The sequence below is a fragment of the Microcaecilia unicolor genome, chromosome 1 (genome assembly GCF_901765095.1).
Source record: "Microcaecilia unicolor chromosome 1, aMicUni1.1, whole genome shotgun sequence".
NCBI lineage: Eukaryota > Metazoa > Chordata > Amphibia > Gymnophiona > Siphonopidae > Microcaecilia > Microcaecilia unicolor.
In genome coordinates this window covers 561,399,440-561,426,096 of record NC_044031.1, presented here as the reverse complement: position 1 = coordinate 561,426,096, position 26,657 = coordinate 561,399,440, and the positions used below count along the sequence as shown (strand labels likewise).

The 26,657-nt window shown below is 42.7% G+C and overlaps 1 protein-coding gene across 1 annotated transcript in view; it reads left to right on the top strand.

Moving 5' to 3' along the window:
* The first annotated feature begins 9,266 nt into the window (after window positions 1-9,266).
* Window positions 9,267-26,657, top strand: part of ANGPT1 (angiopoietin 1) — a 480,502-nt gene continuing 463,111 nt past the window's right edge. Inside the window, exon 1 of the mRNA XM_030190200.1 lies at window positions 9,267-9,563. Coding sequence (XP_030046060.1) covers window positions 9,267-9,563 — 297 coding nt within the window. The remainder of the gene's footprint in view (window positions 9,564-26,657) is intronic.

The window sequence follows — 26,657 nt, the reverse complement described above, 5'->3', positions numbered from 1 at the left end:
CTTTGAGTAGATTGGTCATGCTATACAATGGCCACATAGACATCCATGTGGAGTGGAGGAGTAACTTAACGATTAAAGGAGAAGCCAACTGAATTTTGGTTTTGGATTTGGCACCCAAACTGACCGGAAATCTGGGTTCAGGTTTTGGTCAAAAATGTCTGCATTCTTAGTTGAAACCAAAACTCACCCCCTTCCCAAGATTACACCCTGCCCCCTGCCTGACACTAGTAGGCCCTCCCCGGGCTTACCTTAGGAAGCCCTGGTGGTCTAATGGTCTTTTGGGGGACAGGAATGAATACCACTTGCTCCTGCTCCAATGGAAATGGCTACTGAGACTTCCCATGGCAGCCTTCTGAGACTGCTGCAGGAGGTCCCGCAGCCATTTTGTGGTTGGAGCAACAGCACAGGGCAGGAATGAGTGGGGCTCGTTCCTACCCTTGGAAGAGACCACTAGACCACCAGATCTTCCTAATGTAGGCCTGGGGAGAGCCCACTGGTGTCAAGTGTATGTGTGTGGGGGGGGGGGGGGAGAAGACTGGCCAGAGAGTGGCCAGGGTAATCACAAGGGGACAGCAGGGAATAATCATGGGGATGTTGTCACCAGGGAGATGGGCTTTTTTGTTAGGTTGGGGGGCATTTTTGTTTACAGTTTCAGTTCCTACCAAAACTGAGCACCCAATTTCACTGACAAATTCAGTTTTGGCAGAAACCAAACATTTTGAGTTCAGTCAGGCTCTAGATTAAAGCACTGAGCTTAGAACCAGGGGTTTCATATATACTACCTCCAAGCCTGAAGGCTATTGAAGCATTGTACATTCATATACAGTATGTATTTTTTTTGCCCTGGAGGGCTCACAATTAAAGACAAATCACAAAGAGCTGAGGTGGGATTTGAGCCTGTGTCCCCTGGTTTTCACACCTCCCCCCCCCCCCCCCCCCCCGCACTAACCATTAGGCTCCTCAAATTTGCCTGGAGGTTTTACAAGAAGCTAATATATATTTTTTAAAAATAGTACCATGAACATCCATAGTTCCTGAAGATGTAATAGAGTCCAGTATCCCTTGCCAGTTTCAAATTTGGGAGAGGGAGGGGGAGAGCAACAACTGGGGGATTAAGGAGGTAGACATACCTTAATCCATCCAATGGAAGAGCACCTTTCTGTAACCTGGATGTACCAAGTACCAGGTCTACATAACAACATCTGTCATTTTAAACATAAACATCCCTTCCCCTTCTGAAATCAGTTGGACATCTGTTTTGATCCCTTCCAAAATATGCTCAGACCGTGCCCTCTTTCCCTAAGGATGTACTACAGTTTTAGACATCCATATCCTGACTTTATAAAATCTAAAGTTTCTTATCTGCAGCAGCTTTTTGCTGTGGAACCTAAGATAATAGGAGCCAGTTCTATGGGTGCCAATGAGTGCTGAACACCCACAATAGCGAGCAATATCCTTTCATTTTGTCCAGGGAGGGGTAATTAGTATTGTGTTTAGCACTCCTAATAACTTTGAAATGTTAATGCCTATGATGAAGATAATAATTCATATATTTGCTGTCCTCCGTTCCCCTAGAGCTGATTTCTTAAGTTAATATATGGGATTGAGGGGTCCCCACAGCAAGTCTTGTACCTGCTTCTGAAATCTCTTTGAGCTATGTAAGAAATGCTCTGTATTGAGAGCATTAGATGGCATCATCCATATGTATGGCTGATTATCCTGCGTTCCACAGAGAACACCTATTAGAATTTTTAAAAAATGTTTCATTAGAGAAAAAAAAACAAAACAAAGTGCATGAGCCTTCAAGACCAGACAAGACCCTACTTCACCTTACCTTTACCCAAAATGGAAGTGTAGTTCCAGACTTTATCCTTTAAACGCCTTCATCAGTGCATATTTTTATCTAGGTGGCTAACATGTGACCTGTCAAATCTAAGGCAGTATCCAGTAGGGACATATATTTAGAAATGTGCAAGAAAGATTAGAGGATGAAACAAATGACGATCAGCTATGGGAATGAGGTCTTCAATTCTTTATTAAAAGCACCAGTGAAATCAGACACAACATGGGCCATGTTTCAGTGGATACAGCCACCTGCCTCAGGGGTCACAAATATAACTCTAGCTTAGAATCAAGCAGAAAACAGTATCTCTGAAGCACAAAGTAAACAGGACTTGGCTTTACTGTGAACTCAGTACACAGTGTATCTGAAGTGAAAGTGCTGGAGATGCCGTTGCAGAACATCAAACAAACCACTGGCGCTTTTAATAAAGAATTGAAGACCTCATCCCCATGGCTGATCTTCATTTGTTTCATCCTCCACTCTTTCTTGAATTCTTGTTGCACACATGTAGAGGTTTTGTTCCTGTGTTTTTTTTGCTTTTGAAATATGATCATTACTGTGTCTTAAAAATATTTACCCCCCTCATTCTACAACATGGCACCTAAATTTATATGCCAGTTGTGCATGTAGATTTACAGAATGCTAGCGCATACCTAGCATTACATATCATAGTAACATAGTAACATAGTAGATGACGGCAGAAAAAGACCTGCACGGTCCATCCAGTCTGCCCAACAAGATAAACTCATATGTGCTACTTTTTGTGTATACCTTACCTTGATTTGTACCTGTCCTTTTCATGGCACAGAACGTATAAGTCTGCCCAGCACCATCCCCACCTCCCAACCACCAGTCCCGCCTCCTACCACCGGCTCTGGCACAAACCGTATAAGTCTACCCAGCACCATCCCTGCCTCCCGCCACCGGCTCTGCCACCCAATCTCGGCTAAGCTCCTTAGGATCCATTCCTTCTGAACAGGATTCCTTTATGTTTATCATACGCATGTTTGAATTCTGTTACCGTTTTCATTTCCACCACCTCCCGCGGGAGGGCATTCCAAGCATCCACTACTCTCTCTGTGAAAAAATACTTCCTGACATTTTTCTTGAGTCTGCCCCCCTTCAATCTCATTTCATGTCCTCTCATTCTACCGCCTTTGCATCTCTGGAAAAGGTTAATTTGCAGATTAATACATTTCAAATATTTGAACGTCTGTATCATATCACCCCTGTTTCTCCTTTCCTCCATTAACTGCTAGCACAGAGTCACATTAAGGGGCTTTGTGGTATTTTCACAGCTAGTGCATGGTAAATTAGACACTAGGGGCTGGATTCAATAAATGGCACTCAAACCCCAAAAAATCAGCGTCAAACAGCATTCTATAAAGGGCGTTCGAAGAGGGGCACCCTTCATAGAACAGTCTTTAGCACTGGGATCCCTGCTCAACTTTGGTGCAAGGATTTATACCAACTGAAACCAGGAGTAAATCCCAGTGCACGAGTTGGGTGCATATCTCCCAAATTCAATAACATTGCGCACATTTTAAGGGAACACCCTTGTCCTTCCCATTGTTAAGCCTCCTTTGCAGATCCATGCAGAAACATTGAGGAACAATTCTAAAAATGGGCACGTGTTTTTGCATGGATCTGCTGTTTCTCCCCTGTTTTGGTGCCTTGTATCTGTGTAGAGATAGTGCCTAACATTAGTCACCATATACAGAACTCCCCCCCCCCCCCCCACCACAAGTGCTTTTTGTGCCAGGAGGCATGGCACATGTGAAGCATAGTTTTTCCTCATAGGAAAGTCATCCAAATCCCCTTTATCATTTTCATCGCCCTTCTCTGCACCTATTCTAATTCCACTATATCTTTTTTGAGATGTGGTGACCAGAACTGCATGTAATATTCAAGGTGCTGTTGCACCATGGAGTGATACAAAGGCATTATAATAATGTCCTCATTTTTGTTTTCCAGTCCCTTCCTAATAATACATATTTGCTTTCTTAGCTGCTGCTGCACACTGAGGGGTTCATGGTATCATCAGTGATGACACCTAGATCCCTTTCCTCGTCAGCGACTCCTAATGTGGAACCTTGCATTATGTAGCTATAATTCTGGTTCCTCTTTCCCACATGAATCATTTTGCCCTTGCTTACATTAAATGTAATGGTGGTCTAGTGGCTGCTACCGCCGCACATTACAGCTGCCTTGGTGATCCAGTGGTTGCCACTGCTCCACACTACAGCTGCTCTGGTGATTCTCCCCAGCACTGTCTGCATCCTGTGCCAGCTCCGCAGTTTAAAATGATGACCATGAACTCTCATGAGACTACCGTGAGAGGTCACAGATGCTATTTTAAACTGTGGTGCTGGTGTGGGAAGCAGCTGCAGCATTCTCAGCAGCAGCATGGAAGAAGGTGGGAAAGGGGAGATCAGAGGGTCATGCTGGGCATGAGGATTGTAGAAGGGGAGATCGTGGGACATGCTAGACATGGAGGAAGGTGGGAAGGGAGATTAGAGGGACACACTGGGCAAGGAGGAAGGTGGGAATGGGAGATCATGATGTCATTCTGGATACAGAGGAAGGAGGGAGGAGAGTGAGGAGAAGGAAGGTGAGAATGGAGATTGGGGGAAACATGCTGGATATGGTGGAAGAGGAGTTTGAGTGGGCATGCTGGGCACAGAGGAATGGGAGAGGAGAGATCAGGGAACATTCTGGCACATGGGTATGGAGGAGGTGGAAATGGAGATCAGGGGGACATGGTGGAAGCGGAGCTCGTGGGACATTCTGGACATGGATGAATGTGGGAGGGGAAATGGGGGGGGGGGGGTCATGCTGGGTACAGAGTGAAAGTGGAAGGAAAAATCAGGGAGTGGTGCTGGAGTGGAGGGAAAGTGGAAAGAGATTGAGAAGATGCTGGATAGAAAGGAAGGTGAAAGGGAAAGCCAGGAAGAGATGCTGGGTAAGAAGGAAGGGAAGACAGGAGAGATGGCTGGCATACTACTACTACTACTACTTATTTCTATAGTGCTACTAGACGTATGCAGTGCTGTACACTTGATGAAAAGGAAACAGAAAAGAGGGGAGATATTAAAAATGGGTGAGGGAAAGAGATGGAGCACTAGGTAGAAGCAGTAAAAAGAGGGAGCTGAAAGACTGAGGATAAGAAAAAGGGATAAAATATGAGAGGCAAAAAAATGTATTGGAGGAAGCTGAGAATGAAAAAAAAAATCAGTCATTGAGTGGAAGAAATTAAGATGATGGGAGAGAAAAACATGGCAAATGGACAGGAGGCCCTGGACAGCGATCTAAGAGATAATAAGGAGCAGAGACTGGGACTTCTATGCTTTGAAAAATAAAATCACCAGGCATAAAGGTAGAAAAATAATTTCATTTTCCATTTAGTGATTGCAATGTGTCAGCTTTGAGAATTGCTATCTTCATATTTTGCACTGTACATAAGGAAATGCAACATTTTCTATTTCTCTGGTGTGTTGCATGTAGAGTCTGGAGTCTTGCACTTTCATGCTAATTATTGTTTGCACATACTCTTAGGGGCCCTTTTACTAAAGCTTAGTACGCGCTAATGGGAATTAGTGTGCGCTAAGTGCCCTGTGGATCATAGGTATAAAATAGGACATGCAGCATTTAGCGCTGCTAATTCCATTAGCACTCGCTAAACTTTAGCGAAAGGGCCCCTTAGTTTGTGGTCACTTATCCTGTATTTGTGTCTGCAGGTATGACGAAGGTCAGATATTCTGTTAGTGTTGCTTGTTGGGACCTGTAGTAACAGTAGTAATCCAGCTTGTTCAATTTTCCCAATAATTGTATTGATGCTCTGGGCTCACCGTGATATTTCCAATGTTGCCTTTTCCTAGGAAGGTCCTTGTTCATGCTGTTATGGAATGGCAGATTTGTGTCATACAGATCCCAAGTTACTTTTGTAGGGTTTTGTATAAATTCATGATATGCCTTCTACTGGAGAGAGGTTATGTTGTTGTGTTTCTTAGATCAATGTTTGGTTTTCTCTTCTTCTACTCGTTGATTAGATTTTGTGATGTTTGTCAATCTCTTTTTAAGTACTGTGTAGTAAAGTTTTGAATAACAAACAATTATTTTCTATTTATTAATTAGAATATGTCAGTTTTAAGAATGTACATATGCTAGAGCTGGTTTTTAGACTTGGCAGGGACCCATGAGTAAAATCTCACTCATTTGGCCTTCAATCTCCAGCACTGCAGTGGTAAATCTCCAGCACTGGGATAGGCCACCCTTGGCATCTCTGACCTAGAACAAGCCGCTAGATCACCACTTCAAGGTAAGGGCTGCAGTGGCGGCGGTTGCATGTGGTGGCGGTGGGAAGGCCCAGAGTACTCTCAGTCCACCCTTGCCCAGCACAGACCCCTGCGGAACCCCACTATCTACCCTTCTCCATTGAGAATACTGACCATTTAACCCTACTCTCTGTTTAATCCACAATAGAATACTACCTCCTATCCCATGACTCTCCAATTTCCTCTGGAGTCTTTCATGTCTTTTGAAAATCCAGATAAACAATATCATCTGTCTCACCTTTATCTACATGTTTGTTCACCCGTTCAAAGAAATGTAATAGATTGGTGAGGCAAGATTTCCCTTCACTAAATCCATGTTGGCTTTTGAATATGTTCTGTAATTGTGTTCTTAATAATAGTCTCTACCATTCTGCCTGGCACCAATGTCAGGCTTACCAGTCTATAATTTCTCAGATCACCTCTGGAACCTTTTTTTAATTATAAATTATTTATTTATTGCATTTGTATCCCACATTTTCCCACCTATTTGCAGGCTCAATGTGGCTTACAGAGGTCTGTTATGGCATTGCCATTCCAGTGAGTCAGATACAATTGGTGATGTAAAGAGATTGAGAGTGGGAAAGCATTCTAAGAAAATAGTTATTAAAGAAGAGTTTCAGAATAGTGAGGATTAGTATGGTTGTAAAGTTAAGCTATGGGTCCTCTTTGTAGGCTTTGTTGAAGAGATACGTCTTCAGGGATTTTTGAAAGTTAGTTCTTCGATTGTTTTCAGATCGGCAGGTAAAGCGTTCCAAATCTGCATACTCATGTAGGAGAAGGAAGTCGCATGTATATGCTTATATTTTAGTCCTTTGCAGTTGGGGAAGTGTAGGTTCAAAAATTTTTGAGATGATCTTTTGGCATTTCTGGGAGGCAGGTCTACAAGGTTTAGCATGTAAGTCAGGACGTCTCCATGGATGATTTTGTGTACAATTGTGCAGATCTTGAACGTGGTACGTTCCTTAAGTGGGAGCCAGTGAAGTTTTTCTCTTAGGGGTTTTGCAGTTTGAAATTTTGGTTTTCCAAAAATGAGTCTGGCAGCAGTATTCTGGGCTGTTTGGAGTTTCCTGATAGTTTGTTCTTTGCAGCCAGCGTAGAGTGCATTGCAATAGTCCAGGTGGCTTAGTACCAGTGATTGTATCAGGGTCCGGAAGATGGATCTAGGGAAATAGGGTTTTACTCTTTTGAGGTTGGATATTTTAACCAAACAATCACTTGGAGCTTTACTATAGTTCCTTAGAGCACTGTCTCTGACAAGCTCCACAGTTCAGTATACGCTACTCTCCCCTCTTGCTTCAGGGTCCCTGCAGCCTGTCCTGGACAAGGCTTCCACAGGTTACATACACAGTCACTTCTTCCTCACTCCAAGATTTCTGTAGTCTCTCTCTCTCTCTCTCACACACACACAAACACACAGCTTCATAAGTTTAGTTGACACTCACTCTCTTAATTTTGAGGTTCTAAGGAAACTTGGCCTACCTCGCTGAAGCTTCTGTTTCTGACAAAGGGTAGCAGTCTCTGCTGAGGAGGGCTTCACTTCCCCAGGCTCTCCCCAGGTACTGCAGCCAATGGGAACAGCATGGAGGGATTCCTTTGCTCAGCACCTCCCTGAACTGTTCTGCTCCAGGGCATTTAACCACCTCCCTGTCTGAGCCCCATCCCTCTGACTCAGCAGGTTAGGGCCACCTTCCATACAGTGGTTTAACTTCAGCACCAGTGAGAGGGTGTTCTTAGGGAAACTTAAGGCTCCACCACTCTCTCTTAAAAGGTTCTAGTGTGCATTTGTTTTAAATATTCTAGTAAAATGAGCATATGAAACAGAGAAAATCCCCAAAACTAGGAGAAAATTCACAGAAAAGATCTGAGAACATGTTGTGAGACTTTGCATGATTCATTAATCTACTTCATGGGCAAAAGTCTGAAGTATGCTTGTATTCTACAGATGTAAGTTCTCCTATATTATAGGCAACATACTATACAAGATACTTCTCAAACCTACGATGATGTAGTATGTAGAAATGTTTTACCTTTAACATTTATTTATGATTGACACAATGCGTACAGCAATTACAAAAGCATACAACTGGCCAGTAGAGTTCACCCCACCCCCATCCTTCTGTTCCCCTCTAACACCACTGAATGGAGGAATAGTGGAGTGAGATGAAAACCAGGGGAACCGGGTCCCACCATGGCTGCTTGTGATAATTCAGCCCTCCATTGCCCCAGATACCTCCCCTCCCCCTCCCCCCAAAAAACCCAGTTTGTGAGTCCACTGGGGACAGAGGAAGAAAGTACCTGTATATAACACTTAATCTGCTGGCTGTACCACAGAAATGCAGGTATAAAATCCATAAGTACATCACCAATTAAATCAAATCAATGAGAAGCCCTGCTATCCAACTGGTTTTAAAACAACTTAATTATGTATGCACTTTTCTCTGCCCTTCTAATCCCCTTCTAGACCTCATTAGAATTTTAATACTTTCCACAAGTCTATCAGAACTATATTGTGGCCGGCTGCTTTATTAGGGTTGGATTTTAGCTGTTGCACAGAGTGGAGAGGCTGAATAGCCACACAGAAACTGAGGTCACCCTTCTAGTCAGTTTGTAAAACGATCCCTCTGTACTGAGGCATCAGCCATCCTTAGCAAAGGGGCGCACTCACACACACATTCCTGTCAAGTCATCTTGTGAAAGGCAGGCTGCTTCCAGCTTGGCTTGAATGTGCAGCCTTAATAAAACTCACTGAGGTCTGAGAGAATATAGCAGTTCTGCAGCAGATAGTGTAGGGGAAAGAGACTGAGTTTATGCAGACAGCTGACTGAGGCAGGCTAAAAGCTGCTCTGTAAACAGAAAGGAAACAATAAATCTGCTATCTACCATGCAATAATTGTACCACATTTCTTTCTAAGGCAGCTATCGCCACAGTGAAATAAAGCCTGCTTGAACCAAAACTAACACCTGCATGATACTCTAGAATTACTTTTCTGAAGCTTTAAGGTGGTTTTTTTTTTTTTTCTAAATTCCTAATAAACAAAGAAACAAGAGACAAGGTTCCTAGAAAGCCAGGGAAGGAAGGTGTCAGTAGAATGACAACTCTGCTTTCATTTGCCATTCTGGTTGCTGTGCTGCTGCAGGCAGGGTGCAGTGTCCAGCGGCGAGGGGCAGAGAGCAATGGCAAAAGATATAACCGGATTCAGCACGGGCAATGCACCTACACGTTTATTCTGCCAGAGCAAGACGGGAACTGTCGTGAAAGCACCACAAACCAGTATAACGCAAACGCTCTGCAGAGGGATGCTCCGCATGTGGAACAGGATTTCTCGTCCCAGAAACTGCAACATCTGGAGCATGTGATGGAAAATTACACTCAGTGGCTGCAAAAAGTAAGTGTCCTTTCTCAAACTTGAAAATAAACACTACAGTTGCCCGTGGCTGTTTATTTTAGAGCAGATAAAGCACAGCTTTCGCTTGTTTACTGTATTTGCACAGAAGGAAACCTTGCACTAAAGTGCACCCTTCTCCGGAGGGCTGTTCTCACAAGCAGAGCTATTTACACTCTGGGGATCTTATCTCGACGTATTTCTTACGAAAGTTCAACGGGATTTCAAAACAACAGTTCTGTGCACCCCAGAGAGTGAAGTGAGAGCAGTGTCTGACAAGAATGTCTTTTTATAGTTCCTGAGACTTAAATGTCACCTATCTGGACTCTTATCTTACCGCACACTTGCATTTAATGAAATTAAAACTACTGCCGTGCTTCCGATCCATGTTTTGGTTAATAAACTGACTTAGAAATGTAATCTGAAAGAAACCTTTTATTCACACCACTAGACTAGTAGATGTTATTGTGATAGGGAAAATAACAGGCAACATCGATTCTGGCTTGTGCAGAGAACGTTTGCATATTAATATTGGCCGGTGTGAATTAGTTTATTGATAAGCATGATACTTTTCCAAGGGAACTCTTCTTATTCCAATCCACTGCAACAAATGATGCAGCTGTGGAACTCTGTGGAAACATGTTATTTGCTTTTTGGTTTCACGAGTTGGGGTGCTTTCCTGCAGGATATAAGGGCTAGGCACCTAGAACGATTTTGTTTCGTTGTTCGTGTGATTTCGTTTTTCATGTGGAAATGAATGTCATGAATAGAGTGCATTATGCACGCATGCTGCCTGCGCTCCTTAAAGCGTGTGTGATATTCGCACATACTGCATGCTCTTTCATGATCAGTGCACATGCATGAAGCGTTGTGCATGCATGAACCATAACGCATGTGCATTCTATCAGGAAAGAGCATGTACTGTGGCAAAGAGGGTGCACTCATTAAGGAGAGAGTGCACTAACCCTCAGATTCTATATAAGACAAAGTTGGATGCCGGAATTTGTACATGGATTCAAGATCCGCGAGCAATTTAATAAGGTATTGGGAGCCAATTGGCCGCTTAATTGATACTAATTGGCGCTTGATTGAAGTTGCATGTGGATCTCCCCTGCATGCTATTCTAAAACTTGGTGCGTAATTGTTCACACACACAACCCAAAAGGGGATGTGCCCATGGGAGGGGCATAGGCAGGTCACGGGCATTCCCAAGAGTTAGATGCCAAGTTGTAGAATAGTGTCAATCTGTTTCTATCAGGCATAAGTCTGATCCCCAAAGTCAGGCGTGACCTGTGTATTTTTCTGGTATTCTATAAAGGTCGGGTACCCTTCATAGAACAGGGACTCAGCACTGATCTTTTCTGCGCCTAAGTTTCAGTGTGGTGAATGAGTGTGGTAGCCGTGTTAGTTCACTCTTAAGTTTATCAATAAAAATCAAACAAAATAAAACATGGAAAAGAAAATAAGATGATACCTTTTTTATTGGACATAACTTAATACATTTCTTGATTAGCTTTCGAAGGTTGCCCTTCTTTGTCAGATCGGAAATAAGCAAATGTGCTAGCTGACAGTGTATATAAGTGAAAACATTCAAGCATTACTATGACAGTCTGACAGGGTGGGAGGATGGGGGTGGGTAGGGAGTATGCATGGGGACATCAAAGCATATCATTGATATTCTAACAGGATGGGTGTGGATAGGTGATATAGAATCCCCCCCCCCCCCCATGTGCAATATTATGTTCAGTTGTAGCATGTTTTCAGATACTTTTCAGTAAGCAAATAAGTGAAATTCTTTCAGCAAAACACACAGGTGATAAAATAGTAAATGATGCTTCAATACCTCTGTTTCACGCTGTTGTCACTGTGTTAGCTGGCTTGGATACAAAGGACAGCAGATACGTTCTCTTTTTATTTGTTGCATTGGACTTAAAAAAAAAAAAACTAATCACAGATGTATCTTTGATCCAAAGAAAAGGTGTCACCTACATTTTGTTCATTTACCTTTTCTGTTCAGCATTGCCTTGAACAGAATTGCACAAATATGTGAGAAAAAATAGACAAGGAGTTGAGGTTTCATCATCACCTTCATCACATGAAGCGCTGTCTTTGATATACAGGTTAAGCAGTCTGGTGAGGCAGTTCCCTCTTCCTTCAGATTTACTCTGTACTTTGCTCCTGTTTCTAGATCTCTGCCCTCACGGCACAGTATCCATGCTATTAATTCCTCCAAAACATGAACCAGCATCAGCTAGTTGAGTATTGTCTGAGACCCGTTATTAGCAATTTGTGAATGAAAAGTTGTGCACAGTAAATGAAGCATTGCTTCCACTGTGCACACTAATTATATGTAATTATTATTATTTCTGCTATTTTGTATAGTCCTATCAGTGTTTGCATGCCTTTCTTTAATATATAGAGCTTGTTTTGTAATATAGACAAGTAATGAATGAAGATTCCACAGAAAAGTATTGCTGTGTTGCAAACCATATGAAAGGGTTTTTTGTGTTCTTTATATTGATTTTCCTTTCCTTGTTCTTTTATTAAACTATATATGTCCTTTCATGGTTAGGAGATGGCTGTTTCCACTGTTGTCCACTAGGGACTGAACTAAGATCACTGGTATTTTGCTGTGATATATGTATGTGATATAATGTGATATATATATTATAATGTGATATAACAATTATTATTATTATTACATTTGTACCCCGTGCTTTCCCACTCAAAGCAGGTTCAATGCGGCTTACATAGTAATAGGGATGTATATGTTATATAGATAGATACACACGCACATACACATATATATAGATATAGAGATAGATATAAAGAGAAAGAGAGAGAGACAGAAAAGTAATACTTGAGAGAGAAAGAGAGAGGTGAGATGAAAGAGACAGAGTTAGAAAGAAAAAAAGCAGAGAATTTAATTTTATACTCGCTTGCACTTTCAAACTTTTACAGAGTGCTCTGGAATCTGATTGCATTCAGAGATTAGCTGTAGTGACTAGTACTAAGGAACATGTGAACTCTGAAGGGAGCTAAAAGTGTCAGTTTCTTTTGTGGCAAATAAGCCGATCCCCAGTCACAAAGTGTTGGTTTACAGCAAGGCTGTGGTTCAGCCTGGATTCCATTATTCAGTTAATCCTTTACAGGTTGGATTTGGGATTTCGAGAAACTTTATAGACAGAGTTGTCTGCTTCTTCAAGGGCAAAAACTGATGAGAACAAATGCCTCGCTGAATTAGTCAACAGAGTACAATAATTTGTCCACATGCAACAATGTGACCAAAAGGGGATTAAACTGCCAACAACTGAAAGGTGATCACAATCAAAACTAGATATCTGTTTCACTGACCTCTGAGTATACTGGACAAAAATGATTTTAGGCATCACTGTTCTCTAAATTGACTGTTGTTTTCATTTGTATAAACAGTAATAACAAGATAAATGAAATATTGCTCCGACTCTGCAGCCCCTCACTACCTCTCCACCCTCATCTCTCCCTACACTCCTTCCCTAAAACTCCGTTTACTGGGCAGATCTTTCCTAATTGCACCCTTCTCCTCCATCGCTAACTCCAGACTCCGCTCCTTCTATCTCGCCGCACCTTATGCCTGGAATAGGCTTCCTGAGCCATTACATCTAGCTCCATCCCTCGCAGCCTTCAAATCCGCGCTAAAGGCCTACCTGTTAGATGCTGCTTTTGACTCCTGATTTGTAACTTTATCTTATCCTTATGTGTCCTTCTGTCTGTCCTTCCCTTATCCTTTTTGGTCCTGTCTGTTTGTCCGGATTTAGATTGTAAGCTCTTTTGAGCAGGGACTATGTTTCTTCTTCATGTTCAATTGTAAAGCGCTGCGTACGACTGGTAGCACTATAAAAGTGATTTATAGTAGTAGACTTTTAGGGGGAAGTTATCAATATGGGCTACAATTAAGACATGCTATTTTATTGTTAACCCCAGTTATTAGTAACTAGGTTTCATTACCTAAAATGGGAACTGTGCTATATTAGCACCAGGGGCGTAGCCAGAGTTCGGCGGGAGGAGGGTCCAGTGCCCGAGGTGAGGGGGCACATTTTAGCCCCCCCTGGCACGGCCGACCCCCCCAGCCATTGCCGACCCCCCCCCCCACCGCCGCCACCAACAGCAACAACAACAACTTTGACCCCCCTCCCGCCGACAACCCTCCCCCGTCATCGCCTACCTTTGCTGGCGGGGGACCCCAATCCCCGCCAGCCGAGGTCCTCTTCTTGCTGCGCAAGGCTTCATTCTGTTTCTGAGTCTGGCGTCCTACATGTACAACGTGTACACGTACAACGTGGAGGATGTCAGACTCAGAAACAGAACAAAGCCTTGAGCTGGAAGAAGAGAACCTCGGCTGGTGGGGGTTGGGGTCCCCCGCCAGCAAAGGTAGCCCACGGCGGTAGCGGGGGAGGGTTGGTGGCAGGAGGGGGGTCAAGAGGGTCGTTGGCAGGGGGATCTAGGGCCAAATCTATGGGGGCCCAGGCCCCCGTGGCCCCACATAGCTATGCCACTGATTAGCACATATTAATAGTCAAATAACACATCTTATCAGTAGTAGCCCACATTGATAACTATGCCGCTTAGTTCTGGAATATGAAAACATTTTTATCTTTAGATTATAATATACATCTTCCCATCTCTGCCTACAGTTTGGATACAGATCATCTGAGAAAGAGTGACAAGTGGAATGATCATCCCCAAAATGCCGTAAGATAGGCAAATACTTAAAAAACTTCCTGTGGCCATGATCCCATACTTAACTCTTCACTTCCCAAGTTGTAAAAGCCTGAAGAATAAATCAACATACGTGTCAAGTTTCTCTTACATATGCACACAGCTCTGGAATTCTCTACCAAAACGCCTGAAATCTACGAATAATCATCTAGAATTCCAAAAAAACCCTAAAAACTCACCTGTTCAAGAAGGCATACCCCACAGTATCTGACATAAATACCAAATAATGAAATATGGCATTTTAATCAGGAAATGGACAGTTTTCAACCCCGATGCATGATCACACCCTAATGTTTTCTCTGAATCATCCCAACCTATTTACCGATACTTCTTTACTGTATTTGTCACTGTAATAGTAGCCCTATACTATATTTGTTCACACCGGAGTCTGTAACCACCTCTCCGGAACTATGTAAGCCACTTTGAGCCTACTAATAAGTGGGGAAAGGTGGGATACAAATGTAACAAATAAATAAATAAATAAATTATTGTGGCTATAGAAAGTATCAGACACAAAAGTACAAAGGGCCTTCAAGATAATGATGGCAACTCAGAAGGTTTATTAATAAGACCCGACACGGTCTGGGTTTCGGCCAAACCGCCTGTGTCAGGGGTCTAAACATAAACATTTAAAACTTAAAATATTAAAATTAAAAATAAAAAATATGGAAGCCTCCCCCCCTCCCCACACACACACTCAGGTTTTGCAACTCTATTTGACTGTTATGACCCACAGTGTGTCACTAGCCCCCAGATTCTGTATATAATGACTAAAACTGTGTGCACAAATCAGCACAAACTGCCGCCTGTGTTTACAAAGGTGCAGTATAGGTGCATTAGCGTTTTTAATGCGCGTTGAACGCTAATGTGCATCAAACGCTAACGCACATATAGGAATCCAAGTAAGGAGGAATTCTTGATGGCAAGTAGATCTAAGTTATAGGCTTTCCCCTGGATACTGTATGTGGTGACCAGATATGGGTGTGGAAAAAGTGCTAACAATTACTTATTGGCATTAACAAACACTTCTTTGGCAGTAATTAGGAGTTATGCACAGATCTGCCCTACAACCTATAGTATAACATGCACATCTAAATTTCACAGTGTGCAACTCCAAAGGGGGTGTGTCCATTGGAGGGGCAGGTCAAGGGGGTTCCCATAAATTAGGTGCAATGTTATAAAATACTCACATTTGCATGCCTAACTGCCATCAGTTGGGCACCAGCGTTTCAACCAGCCTTTGGCAGGCATAAGTGCTTGCGCCCAAAGCTAGGCCTGAAATATATGCTAAGCTAGTATTCTATAAAGAAGGCTTTGCATAGAGCACCCTTTACAGAATACTAGCTGAGTGTGGATCATCCCAGCACCTAACTTTGAGTGCCATTTATTGAATCTAGCCCCTTGGACCTTCAGTTGGTCATATGTTACCAGTGAAGTCAGAAGTTTGAAATTTAGGAGCACATTTAGATTCAGCTCTGGATAAACAATCCCACCTGGCTGAAGTACTAGAAAAAATTTTTCATCTGTGGTTATAATTTTTAGATCATTTGGATTTGGTCATTGTTATCCATGCCTCTGTGACAGCCCCTGTGGATTACTGCAGCACACTATATGTGGGTTACCAGAAAAACTGAACCATTGTTTGCAGCTGATCTAGAATGTGGCCACAAGAGTTCTAGTCAGCTGTGGCAGAATGGTTTTCATTTCTACCTATGAAAAGAATATGCACTTGCTGCCTCCCAATATTGTAAAATTCTACGTTTGAACATTGAGGTACTGCTTCTGACGAGCCATTTGCAGTGGTGTATGCCATCATGTGCTTGCACTCTCAGTAAAATCTCCTTTAGGTAGTCCCTTCAGTCAGAGATGGTAGGCTGGTTTGGGTAAGAAACAGCTCTCTCTCTCTTTTACTGTGCCCAGTATTGTAGAATAAGCTTCTACTCAAGTTTCATCTCCTACAGAATTTTCTTGATTGGTGTAAATTATTAACAGAGTACCTATTTGAGCTGACCCATGCCTCTTCTGTTCACCTGGTCCTTGGGGTTCTGTGTTTTCTGCTATTTTATTGGTTGGGTTCGGATATTTTCATTTTGGTTGGAGGGTTCAGGGTGGGCTTTTCATGTTTTTAAAGAGATTGATCACAGTGGTGGGATCCAGCAGAATGGAAAGTTGGTAGACTCCTGAGGAAGAATCAAAACAGGGCACCTCGTTGAGTCATTACAACCATCTGCTGAGCCCCTGAATTGCAATTTGTGGGCTTTCAAGATAAGTTTTAATTTTTGAAACTATGAGGACGTTGAGATATGATGGTTTTGAATGTTTTAGCGGGTGAGACTTGTGTAAGCCTTACAATCTCTGTGTATTAGCATAAACCAGCACCAGATGGTGCACGCTGTCTGTAAGGCTGAGGGTTTATCTCCTTTCTAAAAAATTTGCACTCATATAGAATATATTTTTAAGGACTGCACCCCAGTGTTAAGTAGTATGTAAGGAGAGTACTATTGACACTGGGTTATATATTCTTTCTTTCTTTCTCTCTTTTTTCTTTTTAAGTTTTCAATAGTGGAACATTACTGTATGGCCATTAATTTAACAAATGGAAAGTAAGCTATTTTATGCTGTGGTAAAAATGGCCTTAGCACATGGGAAAAATCAACGTACGGGTGTGCTAAGGCCACATTTTACTGCAGCTTAATAAAAGGACCCCTTAGTGTTTTATGCTGGTATTTTTTCTCGTTATTTCTAGTTTTGCTGTTTGCTGCTTTTGCAAAAAAATTTAAATAGGTTATAAAAAATGTTAAACAAATAAGGCTGTGTCAAAAAAATCTGTGAAATCACGTTTTGCACATGGAAATAAGTACAACATAAGGCAGGAAAGTAGGTTCTCAAGTATTTTACAGCAACTTGAAGGCAGAGGACAGAAAGAAACAATTAGTTGAGTGGTAATTTTACTTTCTATATGCTGAGCTATTATCTGACCATTTTGGGTTTTAGGATAAGATGGATAATGGAACAAGACAGATATTTGGACAATTGTAGAATAGTAATGGGAGAGGTAGCAGTGGATTTAAGGCAAACATAGGTCTAAATAAGCAGTATTAGTGGCAGCTGTAGGTTCAGTGGAAATTTAAGTCTGAAGCAGAAGTGGAAGAGGTGGAAGAGGCAGTGCAGACCAAAGTCAGAGAGGCTGAGGAAGATGGCCATTGAGGTCCAAAATAAGGCAGGTAATGTTCATTGGTGAGTTGGACTTAACCTACCTTGAAACATCAACCTCCAAAACACTTAACCAAGGCAAATATTTTGTGGCTGGATTATCGGGGGGGGGGGGGAGGTTGGGCTGGAGTGATAAGCAGGACAATTGTGGTCCAGGACCAGAAAGGGCCTCAGAACCACCAGATGCCCCTTTGACAAATCTAAGTGATGCCACTGAGGCAGCGTTTCATGGTGCCTGGCCTTCGCTGGCCCCAGTCCTTACCTTCTGCCCTAGTTCCCCTGGTATTCAAAGCTATTTAACCGGCTAGACAGGGCCACTGACCAGTTAAATAGCATATCAGCACCTAACTGTTAATATTCAGTGGGAGATAACTGGCTATCTCCACTGAATATTAGTGATTAGTGCCTAGCGCACAATCTGCTATATTGCACGACTTATCCGGTTAGGCACCGAGAGTCTGTGCCTAATCGGATAAATTTAGTAGTCAAATAGGACCACATAAATAGCTGTCCTATTTTTAACACTAAAAAATTAACCAGTTAGTGCTGAATATCGGCATAACTGTTAACTTTTCAGCAGTTAAAAAAAAATGGATATTCAATACCAGTCGCCGGAAACAGCATTAAATATCTGGGTTTAATGTCGTCAGCGGACAGCAAAAGCGCTGCCCACCACCGGCAGAATATTGGGTTCAGTGTGTCTAACCTTGACCCTGTGGACAATATATCAGAAGAGACAAGCCCAAAAGTTTGTCTTGAAGGGCTCCCATTAACCTTAGGCTAGGCTCCTTACCTCCATCCTTGGCTATTGCTTCTGATAGGACTCCTAGTGGAAGAGCGGTCACTGAGAAGGGGTCAGGCTCTGGAAGAGGGTCTTAGAATTGGCGTATTCTGCCAGACCCTCTTGCCCCCATTGGACAAGTGACCCCCAAGGGGTGGACTTTGGGATGTTATTATTTAATAAGACGCCTCCAAGGATCAGGGCTTTCCTGCTCCTCAGAGGCATCTTACCCACCCACCCTCCCTTTGTTTTGTCCTTGAGGCCTATTGTCTGTGCCGATGACCAGGATGGGGAGGCGATGTGTGGCGATGGCTAGGGTTGTTGCAGAATGCGGGACCCCGAGCTATAGGGGTTGTGACTCATGGGGTATGAGACATAACAAGAAGCAAGGTACAAGATTAGTTTATTATGGTGGGTCACAAGACCTGGTTACCAGTCATAGAGGCCATGCTTGCTTCCAGACTATTGCTGCCAAGGTGGAGCTAAGGGATGAGAGATTGGTGGAGAAGGATTAACAATGGATTAGCTACTTAGCTGAAAAGGCGAGTAGCTGGTAGTGGGGGGGGGGGGGGGGGTGGTAAGAAAGGGTATTTGTCATAATATGTTAAGTGTAGATCGGGTTGTTCAATTTTATGGTTACCAATTTGTACAATTAATAAACAAAGCTGCAGGCTGCTGCTTACTGCCAATTAGTGTGTTGTGAATTATCTTAAGTCATTTCAATGATTTAAATGTATGAGCGGAAAAGGAGCTATGTTAACTTAAATGTGTAATGATAAGGGTAGGGGTGGGGGTGAGGCAGTTCACGTGCAGGTCCATTTTTCAGCGTGTCAGCAAAAAAAGGCCTTTTTTGTGGCTGAAAATGGACGTGCAGCAAAATTGAAATGAGTGCACATTAATTTTGAGCCTGAGACCTTATCGCCACTCATTTACTTAGTGGTAAGATCTCACGGGTTAATCGGGTGGTAATTGTCAGCGTGCATATGCTGTCGATTATCGCCCGATTAACGTCATGCGGTAGAAAATAGAAAATATTTTCTGCTGCGTGTTTTGGATGCGCATTAAAAATAGAATTACTGCCCGGGGCACACAGTAGCTGGGCGGTAGTTCTAATTTGATGCGCGTTGGACGCGCCTTAGTAAAAGAGCCCCTAACTGCATTCACTTTTTAATGGGCTTCATAAACACCAGTGCTCTGCTATAATTCCCTTTTTCTTAAACGTGTTTATAGTTTAGCATTACAACATTCAACAGCTCTCTTCCTCTCCTCCTCTGATTTATTATTCATAAATCCCTTTTGAGAGCATTTATTTGAAAAAAAAAAATTAAAAGAGTGATAACTGCCATAATGCAAGCTGTTTGCAGAAACCTGGTAAACATTTTGTATTTGGTGGTTTAGCAGAGGAGAACAAAGAGTCAATTATCCTTCTTTTCACAAGTCTTGCATCTATATAACACAGTGGGTGATATGTTGCTGGATGAGCTTGTTCCAACAGTTACGGTAACAATAGATTCATAGTCAATAGAGGCAAGAAATTAATACATAAATGATGACACCAAACACTTTGAAATTTTCCTGCTTATATTTATCATTTTATAGCGTGATGTTTTTTTCTCTCTTTCTCTGCTCCTAATTTTCTAATATATGATATTCACAACTGAAACTCTGAACGTGTAACTTCATATCAGGGGTGTAGTTACGGGGGGTTACGGGGGCCTGGGCCCCCACAAATTTCATCTGAGCCCTTGGTTTGGCTGGCAGAGGTCCCCAACCCCCGTCAACCGAAGTTTTCTTCAGTGCCGGTCTCCGGCGTAGCTGCGTTTGCTGCCTGCCCCCTGCTCTTCTTTCTTCTTGCTCCTCCTGTGCACGCTGACGCTCAGCGTCAGCGTGCACAGGAGGAGCAAGAAGAAAGAAGAGCAGGGGGCAGGCAGCGAATGCGGCCGCGCCAGAGACAGGCGCTGAAGAAGGCTTCAGCTGGTGGGGGTTGGGAACCCCTGCCAGCAAAGGTATTTGTTTGTGAGGGGAAGTGGCAAGGAGGCGAGGCAATGCGGTGGGGGGGGGGGGGCAAGGAGGCGAAGCAAAGCAAGGTGTGGCGGTGGGGGTGGGGTGGGGTGGCTGGGCGGCACTCAAAATGTGCCCCCAACCTCGGGCTCTGGCCCCCTCCCACTGTTAGGTCTGGCTACGCCCCTGCTTCATACAGGTTTTCTCCAAACAACTGAGCACCAAGGAGCCCTTTTACTAAATGGAGTTAAGCACTAACACATGCTTAACATGGGGAGAGGGGAAAGGCTTACTGCAAAATGCATTAAAGTGATTAGCAGTGTTTAGCAGTGCCTGTCAGGGCATGCTAATCGCGTGCTATTTAATGCTTTTTCCATTTTTTTTTTAGGAAGGAACATCATAGGAGCCAGCGCTGTGAGTGCTATGGATGTTTGAGCACCCCCCCCCCCCCCAAATTTTGAACAAACTCATTGACTGTGTTTAGAGAGAGGTCATTTCTATTCAGTGTAGCACCCCCAATCATTTTGAAAATTGAATTTTGAAAGTTGGCTCCTATGGAAGTGTTATGGGTGGGGAATGGGCATGGAAGTGTTATCCAGCCAGTGGCGTAGGAAGGGGGGGGGGCGGTGGGGCGGTCCGCCCTGGGTGCACGCGCTGGGGGGGGGGGGGTGTCGGCTCGCTGGTTCCCTGCTCTTTCTGCCCCGAAACAGGTTATTTCCTGTTCCGGGGCAGAGAAAGCAGGGAAGCAGCAGAGCCGACACAGCTCCCAGTGACATGCACTGGGGGCGGATTGGCCCTCACGCCTGCCCCCCGCTGAAAGGTAGGGTGTGTTTCGGGGGGGGGGGGGGTGCACTCTGGAGTGGAGGGCGCCGTGCCCTGCACCCTTGCTAAGGCACTGTATCCAGCTAGTGTGTTTGCATTAGTGTGCGCTAATTGGATGATGCAGACATATGAGAGTACTTAGTACCTCCTAAATAGCAGGCAGTAAGTGTTCCCACCTTAATATTTTTGCAAGCCTCGCATGCTAATGGAAAAATTAGTGTGGGGCCTGCAAAAAGAAAAAAAAGAAAAAAAATCCCTTTTCTGAGAAGTGTTAGTCATGGACTTAGTGTGTGGGAAAGTCCCATGGTAAAATGCGCTAAGCTCATTTCTTAGAGCGTCTTAGTAAGAGGGACCCTTAATTATAACTTACTGCAAGAAAATTGTGGAGCATATATCTATCAAAGATTTTTTAATTGGGAATATGTTATCCTGATAATGTATTTAATTGACCCTATTGATGGAGGAATAATCCTGACCTACTGGCACAGAATATATAATAATAATTTTATGAAGGCTTGTCAGATCTATATCTAGTTTGACATTTGTAGAATACTGACATAGAAAACTTAGAAACAGAGAAAAATGAAGGCAGATAAAGACCATATGTGCTATCCGGTCTGCCTATCCATTCCATTTACTATCCCTTCCTCTCCCTTAGAGATCCTGTGTACTTGTTCCAAGCTTTTTTAAATTCAGATACAGTTTTCATCTCCACCACCTTCACCATGAGGCTATTCCACAAATTCTCCACCCTTTCTGTGAAGAAGTATTTTCTCAGGTTACTTCTGAGTCTATCCCCTTTCACCTTCATCTTATGTCTCCTCATTCCAGAACTTCCTTTCAATTTAAAGAGACTCACCTCCTTTGGGCACACAGCATTATAGAACAGCATGTAAGCAGATGCATGTGTAATCAAAATTAATGCCAATTAACTCCAATTAACACAAACAATTGGTAATTGCTAGCACACAGTTGTGGAATGCCCTTGCAAGCCATTTAGGCTTATGTAGCAATGTGATTCAATTTACGTAACTTCATAAAACACAGTTGTTTGTAAGAGCATTTTATTGAGTATTGAAAATGTACTGTCTGCTTTACTTTATTTATTTATTGCATTTGTATCCCACATTTTTCCACCTTTTTGCGGGCTCAGTGTGGCTTACAATACGATATGAATGATGGAAATACAATTTGTTACAACTTGGTTATGGAATACATTGTGAAGAGTTATATGAGACAATCACAGTGTTGTTAAGGAATATAAACACTGGAACAAAACCTTGAAACATTGGAAGGAGACAGCGGGAGGTTAAAAGGGCATTATGTATGGTATACATATTTCTGTGAGTAAAGGTATGAGTGAGGTGAGACTACGGGGGATTAGAGTTCAGAAGTGGATGTATTGATGCATTAGTGAACAGTGAGTGTGGACTTTATGTGTTTTGGTTCTTTCCGTAAATTTTTTCAAAAAGATGGGTCTTCAATAATTTGCGGAAGGAGGTTTGCTCGTGGATTGTTCTCAGGTTGCGCGGCAGTGCGTTCCAGAACTGCGTGCCCACGTGAGAAAAGGTTGACGCGTGACTCTTGGAGCTTGATAATTAGAAGCCCCAATATCATGGAGCATAACCCTGGCACAGCAATCACCTGAAGTCTCTATTATTTTATGAAGTCTCTTTTATTGAATAAATCACAGATAATTTACTCACAGATAGATGTTCAGGATACAGAGACTTCCTAATCTGGAGGCTGTGGGAGGTGGAGGTCTGAAGAGAGGTAGTTGTATTGCAGGGGGAGGGGAAGGTAGTTGAACAGGTAGAAATAGTCCAAAGCTGGGTGACTGGAATGTGCGATATCTCATTTGGAAGAAGATATTTGAATTGTGGTTTTGATGAGTAGTGAGTGTATGTTAATTTTTTTTTTCTATTATGTATATTATCCTAGAAACAACTAGGTGGTATAGAATTGGCCCTTTTACTAAGCTGTGGGTAACCCTTTGGGGATGGAACTAGGAAAGGGAAAGGAAAATGGGACTTAATATACTGCCTTTCTGTGGCTTTTGCAACTACTTTCAAAGTGGTTTACATAGTATATACAGCTACTTAGTTGAACCTGAGTCAATGAAGGGTTAAGTGACTTGTCCAGAGTCACAAGGAGCTGCAGTATGAATTAAACCCACTTCCCCAGGATCAAAGTCTGCTGCACTAACCACTAGGCTACTCCTTCACTCCATTGGGCCAGTGCTGCTTCTGGATTGCCGTGTGGTAAGTTTGCGGTGGGCTTACCGCTGTTTTGTAAAAGGGCCCCTAATAAATAATTGACTAATTAGTTTATGTACACATCTGGGCTGTGCATTCAACTTTGGGCGATCTGTATAGAAACCAGGGGGTAACTTATAGATCATTTCATTTCATGTATATTATCTAGACCACTTTGTTTGTCAGGCGGTTTACAGTCTTAAAATACAACCTATAAAAAAAGGAAATAGAACTCTATAATTAGGAAAGCCAATCCATACACAAAGTGCAAGCACACAAGTAAACTGAGACACAAAAAACAGTACTTGAACTCATTCTGCAAAGAGACCTACTAACCTGCCTCATCCAGAATTAGCATTTCTAGAGACACATTGAAAACGATGACTCTTTAATCTAGATCTAAACTTATGATATGAGAACTCGGCTCATAGCAACCATGAAAGTTTGTTCCACGGAGCAGTTGGCAGGAAAAAGAAGGCACATTGCCTAGTTGACTTCAAGCTAGCCTGAGAGGGTCTAGGTAGAACCAAATGATGATCATTAATAGAATGGAGAAAACACGAGGGTACATAAGGAATAGTTAGGGGAATATCTCTTGCATTTAGGGACAAGCTTTTACACCAGCTCTATGGATGATGTAAATGCTTGTGCCTAAATTATATGCAACAAACAGCGAATCCAACATGAATGTTCAAAAAATGTCTTTATTAAAACAACACGCAACGAGATCCACATTTCACCTGCATAGGGGCTGCTTCGGGGATACAGTGCAAGCAAGGCAAAATCAAAGCATTTGATACTCTTGGTTAGAGATATGGTAAAATTGCTTCAAAGCATTGCAGGATTAGCCTATGATGTGTTTGTAACTGAATAGCAATGACACAACACAAATTATTTTGAACATTTGTGTTGGATTCACTGTTTGTTGCATCTACTATTGGTGCGGATCTGAAGAGCCTCTCTATTTTGTATACTGTGCCTAAATTATAGGCATGTATTTCACCTGTTACACTAGTATTTTATAAAGGAAAGAAGTTGCCTACTTTATAGAACAGATGCATAGGCAACCTCAGGGTGGCTATATACAAGCATATTGTTATAGAATTATCCCCAAAGTCTGTGAGTACTTTCCACCCATAGGACTAGATTCTATATATCACACCTACAAAATCAGCGCCAAAACGAAATACACCTGGTGTATTCTATAAAGTATACCTAAATTCAGGTGTACTTTATAGAATAAGCCTAAATGTCCATGCAGTTTATAATATACACTGAGCACCCAACCACATGACTAAATTTAGTCACAGGAAAACAGGAAATAACCACAAGAAGTTGAGGATCACTCAATCCCTACGAGCACTGATCAAGTGGATCGTATTGTAACTTCTCCTTTAAAGCACACGTGAAGGGGCATGATCGAAAGGGACGCCCAAGTTTTGCTGAGGACGTCCTCGCAAAACGTCCCGGCGAAGGGGCAGGGAAACCCATATTATCAAAACAAGATGGATGTCCATCATTCGTTTTGATAATACAGTTGGAGATGCACAAATCCTGAAATTTAGGTCATCCTTAGAGATGGTCGTCCCTAGACTAGGTCATTTCTGATTTTCGGTGATAATGGAAACCAAGGATGCCCATCTCAGAAACGACCAAATGCAAGCCCTTTGGTTGTGGGAGGAGCCAGCATTCATAGTGCACTGGTTCCCCTCACATGCCAGGACACCAACCGGGCACCCTAGGGGGCACTGCAGTGGACTGCATAAATTGCTCCCAGGTACATAGCTCCCTTACCGTGTGTGCTGAGCGCTCCAACCCCCCCCCCCCCCCAACCCCTCTACCCACTACTGTACACCAGTACCATAACCCTTAGGGGTGAAGGGGGGCACCTAGATATGGGTACAGTGGGTTTCTGGTGGGTTTTGGAGGGCTCACATTTACCACCACAAGTGTAACAGGTGGGGGGATGGGCCTGGGTCCGTATGCCTGAAGTGCACTGCACCCACTAAAACTACTCCAGGGACCTGTATACTGCTGTGAAGGACCTGAGTATGAGATTTGAGGCTGGCATACAGGCTGGCACAAAAGATTTTTAAAAGATATTTTTTGAGGGTGGGAGGGGTTAGTGAGCACTGGGGGAGTAAGGGGAGGTCATCCCCGATTCCCTCCAGTGGTCATCTGGTCAGTTCAGGCAACTTTTTGTGGCTTGGTTCTAAGAAAAACAGGACCAGGTAAAGTCATCCAAGTGCTCGTCAGGGACGCCCTTTTTTTCCATTATGGGTCGAGGACGCCCATGTGTTAGGCACGCCCAAGTCCCGCCTTCGCTATGCCTCCGACATGCCCCCATGAACTTTGGTCATCCCCACGATGGAAAGCAGTTGGGGACGCCCAAAACCGGCTTTCGATTATGCTGATTTGGGTGACCCTGTGAGAAGGACGGCTATCTTCCAATTTGTGTCGAAAGATGGGCGTCCTTCTCTTTTGAAAATAAGCCTGTTTTGGGTTTTTTTTTCTAAAGGAACATTTTTCTAGTTTTTTTTACATGCATATGATTAAGCATTCTTTTTGATTGTTTTATATTCACATCTTAAACAGTCTCTAATTTTTATAGATCTTATTTATAGTTAAAATTTTCATTATCATTTTTATTGTACAAACATTGTGTTTTATATGTTTATATTACCCATTGTATGTTTTGTAGACTCCTGAAGTAGGTGCTTTGGCGCTGAAACACAGCAGCTATGTCGAGTCATTTAGTGATTTTCAATAAAGACTCATACATTTGCATATGCATTTCCCTTGGTGTGTTTGGAAGAACTAGCCTACCCTATTCATTGATTCACTAAATTTAGTCACGGGCAGTTAAGCCAAGTAAAATTGGGTATAAATGCCAATTTGTAAATTTTAGAAATGCCTATGACCCACCCATTCCACAACCATGGCCACACCCCATTTTCAACTACGCAACTTCGAATTTACGTGCATCACGTTATAGAATATGCTTAGACAGTTCTGCGGACAAATTCTAATTAATGACAATTAGTGTCAATAATTGATAAGTGGCAATTATCAGCACTGATTGGCTTGTTAACTAATTAAGTAGCACACGCAAATTCAGAATACAACTGGATCTGTGTGCATAACTTAAGTCGTGGTATACAGAATCTGGGGGATAGCCGTTATGTCAGTTTTCGAAGGTGAAAATGTATTTCCAAAAATTAACTTGCATTCAAAAATTTGCATTTGATATTTGTGTGGTTACTTTTT